This window comes from Elephantulus edwardii, unplaced genomic scaffold (genome assembly GCF_000299155.1).
Source record: "Elephantulus edwardii isolate Elephantulus edwardi_28Jun2011 unplaced genomic scaffold, EleEdw1.0 scaffold00237, whole genome shotgun sequence".
Taxonomy (NCBI): domain Eukaryota; kingdom Metazoa; phylum Chordata; class Mammalia; order Macroscelidea; family Macroscelididae; genus Elephantulus; species Elephantulus edwardii.
The window spans coordinates 2573610-2578067 of record NW_006399987.1 but is presented as its reverse complement, the minus strand read 5'-3'; the positions used below and the strand labels follow the sequence as shown (position 1 = coordinate 2578067).

Genomic DNA, 4458 nt, shown 5'->3' with positions numbered 1-4458 from the left:
TGACATCCTTGCTCTTTAGAACTTGTAGAGGTCTTTGACAGCAGATTTTCCTAAATGCAACATGCCTTTAGACCTCTTCACTGTTGCTACCATGGGTGTGGTTTGCGGATCCAAGTAAACTAAACCATTGACAACTTCAGTCTCTCTCCATCTATCATGATCTATTGGCCCAAGGGCTTGTCCAAGTCTAGGCCCTTGCGCCCAGCACAGAACCTGGCACACAGCAGGTGTTAAATATTTGCTGAATTCAATCATTCATAAAATGAACATTTACCTGTTAACTTGTTGTTGTTGTTAGGTGCCATGGAGGCCACTGCAACTCAGGGAGGCCCTGTGAACAACAGGTCTGTCTTCTTGATGTTGAGATGTAGCCCACAGTGACGGCTGTGGTCTCATAGTTAGGAACACACAGTAGGAACTTAATAGTTTTGAACATGTGAATAAGAGTAACTATCAGGGACCTCTCCAGAGTACTGAAGAGCAACGACGTCAGGCTGGAGACTAAGGTGCACCTGATCAGGGCTATAGTCTTTGCAATTGTATGTTGTGCATAGAGAGCTGGATAGTGACTAAGGATGATAGAGAATGATGCCTTTGAGCTGTGGTGCTGGAGAAGAGTGTTGAATATACTATGGACTACCAGGAGAATAAACAGGTTTGTCCTGAAGAAGATGAAGCCGGAATGCTCCTTGGAGTCAAGGATTCTGAAGCTTTGTCTGACATACTTTGGGCATGTTGCAAGGAGGGACCAGTCCTTGGAGAGGGACGTCATGTTTGGGAGAGTGGAGGGATGGCGCAGGAAAGGAAGACCCTAGATGAGATGGATCGATTCAGTGATCGGGGTAGTGGGAGTAGGTGTGTCGGAGACAGTGAGGTTGGCACAGGATAGAGCAGGGTTTAGGGCTCTTGCACATCAGGTCGTTATGAGTCTCAGGCGACTCAACGGCACATAACAACAACAACTACAACATCAAAAGTAGTGCAGACTCACCCAATATTCTCACCATTTGATGAAAGAACTTATTGGTGAATAATCGGAAGGTGTAAAAAATAAAACGGAGGAAGCGCAACCAGGGTGGTTCTTAGAGGCAAGGATGACGAAACTTGGTCTCCCAGACTATGGACATGTCAGGGGAAAGGATGTCATGCTGGGAAAGGTGGCGGGTGAATGTCAGAGAGAGAGAGCAAGCTGACCTCCATCAAGATGGACTGACACTGGACTGACACAGTAGTTACAGCCACGGGCTCGCGCCCATCAGAGATCGGGAGGATGGCGCAGGATAGGTCAAGGGTCAGACCTGTTGTTCACAGGGCCTCCCTGAGTTGCAGTGGCCTCCATGGCACCTAACAACAACAACAAATTAACTGGTAAATGTTCATTTTATGAATGATCGAATTCAGCAAATGTTTAACACCTGCTGTGTGTCAGGTTCTGTGCTGGGCGCAAGGGCCTAGACTTGGACAGGGCTAAGTCGCGGCCCGATTGGGGTTTCCCAGCCTGCGGAGGATGAATGAATGAACGGAGGGAGGGACAGATGGCAGGCCGGGCGCGTGCCTCCGCCCACCCGCATTCCCAGGCACAAAAGGAAAGCGAGGTGGGAAGCCCCGCCCCCGCCGCCGCCTCTTGCGCCGACCGCGCTGCTCACCTGCCGGCCTCCCCTTTAAGAGCGCTCACCTGGGCGCTCACCTGGGCGCGGGTGCTTCCGCAGGAAGAAGGAAGAGGAGCTGCCCAGGGCTCCCCGTGATCCCTCTCCGCCTCCTAGACCCGCCCGCCGCCACCATGTCCGCCTCGGCCGTCTTCATTCTCGACGTCAAGGGCAAGGTGAGGCCAAGCGCAGGTGCAGGGGCTCAGACAGGTGAGGCGGCGCTCGCTCCCGAGACCCAGGGCGGCCCCTCTACGCAAGTCTGGGAGACTCCAGAAAGCTCCGGGGGGCGTGGAAACCTACGCCCCACCCCCTCCACCCAACTTTAATCCCCTGGACTCTGGGTCGAATCCCTCCTCCCCCACCTGCTGGCCTTGTGCCTGGAACCCACCGGCTTTGCCTCTCTGGCCTCGATTTCTCCGTCGGTGAAATGGAGCTGACGGAGGTCCCACCCTTTCAGATGCATCAGACTCGGGGCGTGTTGAGTGCTTAGGACAAAACCCCGGGGCAAACAGGTGTTCAGTAATGAAATTTGTATTTGCATCCCTGCCATCTCCACATTAGTAATACTGGAGAACACAGAGGGACACACACCCCCAATCTGGGTGCACATGTGCTTTCGAACTCATGGAGACGCTCTGGGACTAGGTAGAAGTACCCAGAGGGTTTCTGGAACATCTTCACAGAAGCAGAGCTGCTGGTGGGTTCAGACTTACCTGGTCTTGCAGTTTGCAGCATGGTACTTAACTCCTGTGCCACCAGGGCACCCAGAGCAGACAGCAGACCATGAAAACCAAATCCCTCCCTTCAACTGGGTGCTCTGGTGGCCCGCTGTTGAGGAATTGCGCTGCCAACCCAAAGGTACATGGTTCAAATCCACCTGCTGCTCTGCAGGAGTAAGATAAGCAGTCTCCTCTCTTGCTAGATTTACCACCTCTGAAAATGCGCTGGAGGCTCAGCTATTGTTTGGTTCCACCTCAGAGGCACATGACAAAAACCACCGCCACTGAGTCCATTTCAACTCCCAGCGGCCGTGCAGGCCAGGGCCGTTCCTCGGGCTGTAATCTGTACAGAGAGAGAGAGACTCCTGCTGGTTGTAGAGAGTAACCTTTGGGGCTGCTCTAACCAAAAGGTCAGCAGTTTGAATCCACTGGCCGCTCTGCCGGAAGAAGTTTGTGCCGTCTCCTTCCATGAACCCAGTGGAGAGTGGCAGTGACTTGGAAGCTGGGACGGGTTTGGTTTTTTTTGTTTAATCTTTACAGAAGCAGACTGCCTTATCTCGCCACAGCATAGTAGCTGTTGGGTTCCAACTGCCAATGTTTCAGTTAGCGGCTGGATGTGGCAGCAGGGACAGGAAGCCCTAATTGCCCCTCCAGTCCTCCTTGTCTCTTCCTGAAACCTTTCCTATCTGTCTTGTCAAAGACCTGACCAGAGCCTCTCTGGACCTGAGGCCCCTCCTGGTGTCCCAGGGTGGAGGGTGCCTGGATCCTGACCATGACCCTGACCAGGTCCTCTCCCTCACCACCCTCCCCAGCCCCTCATCAGCCGAAACTACAAAGGCGATGTGGCCATGAGCGAGATCGAGTACTTCATGCCCCTCCTCATGCAGCGGGAGGAGGAGGGCGCCCTGTCCCCGCTGCTCAGCCATGGCCGCGTCCACTTCCTGTGGATCAAGCATAGCAACCTCTACTGTATCCTGCTGGTGGGGTCCCTGGGGGCCGGGGGTGGCAGCAGTGTAGGCCCAGAGCAGGTGCATGGGCCTGTGGGCAGAGAGAGGGTGATGGCCGTGGTGGGGAGGGGTGGGGGGGGGTCTGTGCTCCACCTCGTCCTCCTCAGAGGCACCGCCTCCTTAACCTCACTGTCCACAGTGGTGGCCACCACGCTGAAGAACTCCAATGCATCTCTGGTTTACTCCTTCCTCTACAAGACCGTGGAGGTAGGTGATGGTCTCCCATTGGCTGGTTCATCTGTCTGTCTGTCTGTGTGTCCTACCCACATCTTTCAGGATCTCAGTCTCCAGGGAAGCCTTCCCTGACCTCCCAGGGATACCAGCTGCCTGTGCTTCAAAGCCCCGTCATTCGACTTTTTCCTGTGCTATCTAAGGGATGTCTCTCCCACTAGTGTGGGGACCATGAGGACTGGCTTCCCACCCCAGGCCCTACTTCCCTGCTGTGTGGCCTTGACCAAGTCACTTCTCTCAGAGCTTCTGAAATGGGGGGATTCTACCTCAGGGCTTTTGTCCGTGAAAGCAATGCCTGTTGACTGCCTAGAACAGCGCTTGACAGACAGTAAGTGCCCAAGAAACACTCACTATCATTGTTAGCTTTCTCACTAATGGGATAAGACCCCTGCAATAAGAATAATTCATGGGACATTTACTCTCTGTGCCATTCTCAGTGACTGAAGAGCAGCTTGGGGAATATTTTTTTTCAGTCAGCAGATGTTTATCGATTTGCTTCCTCTCTGCCAGGGAAAGGGGACACAGTCATGGATAAGACAGGCCTGGCCGCTTTTGGCCTTGTGAAACTCATCAAGGGAATGAGATAATCCTGCAGAGTAAAAGGCCCAGAAGGAGCATTGCGAGAACCAGTGATGGGGGTATTAGTCTCTCCATGTCACTCATGGGGGGCTACACATTACAAACGAAGGCCGTGAGGGGAGCTGGGGAAAGAGGATCCCAGCAGAGGGCATGGCCAGTGCAAAGGTCCTGAGGTGGAAAGAGAAAGAAGGGTGGAGTGAGATGTTGTTTTTATGTGCCATCGAGTGGTTTGCAACTCATAGCGACCATATGTACAACAGCCCTAAACCATGCTCT

At 53.5% G+C, this 4458-nt stretch overlaps 1 protein-coding gene across 1 annotated transcript in view; it reads left to right on the top strand.

Moving 5' to 3' along the window:
• The first annotated feature begins 1711 nt into the window (after window positions 1-1711).
• The window catches only part of AP1M2 (adaptor-related protein complex 1, mu 2 subunit), a 20681-nt gene continuing 17934 nt past the window's right edge, over window positions 1712-4458 (top strand). The window contains exons 1-3 of the mRNA XM_006898772.1: window positions 1712-1822; window positions 3178-3334; window positions 3512-3579. Coding sequence (XP_006898834.1) covers window positions 1781-1822; window positions 3178-3334; window positions 3512-3579 — 267 coding nt within the window. The 5' untranslated portion in view covers window positions 1712-1780. The remainder of the gene's footprint in view (window positions 1823-3177; window positions 3335-3511; window positions 3580-4458) is intronic.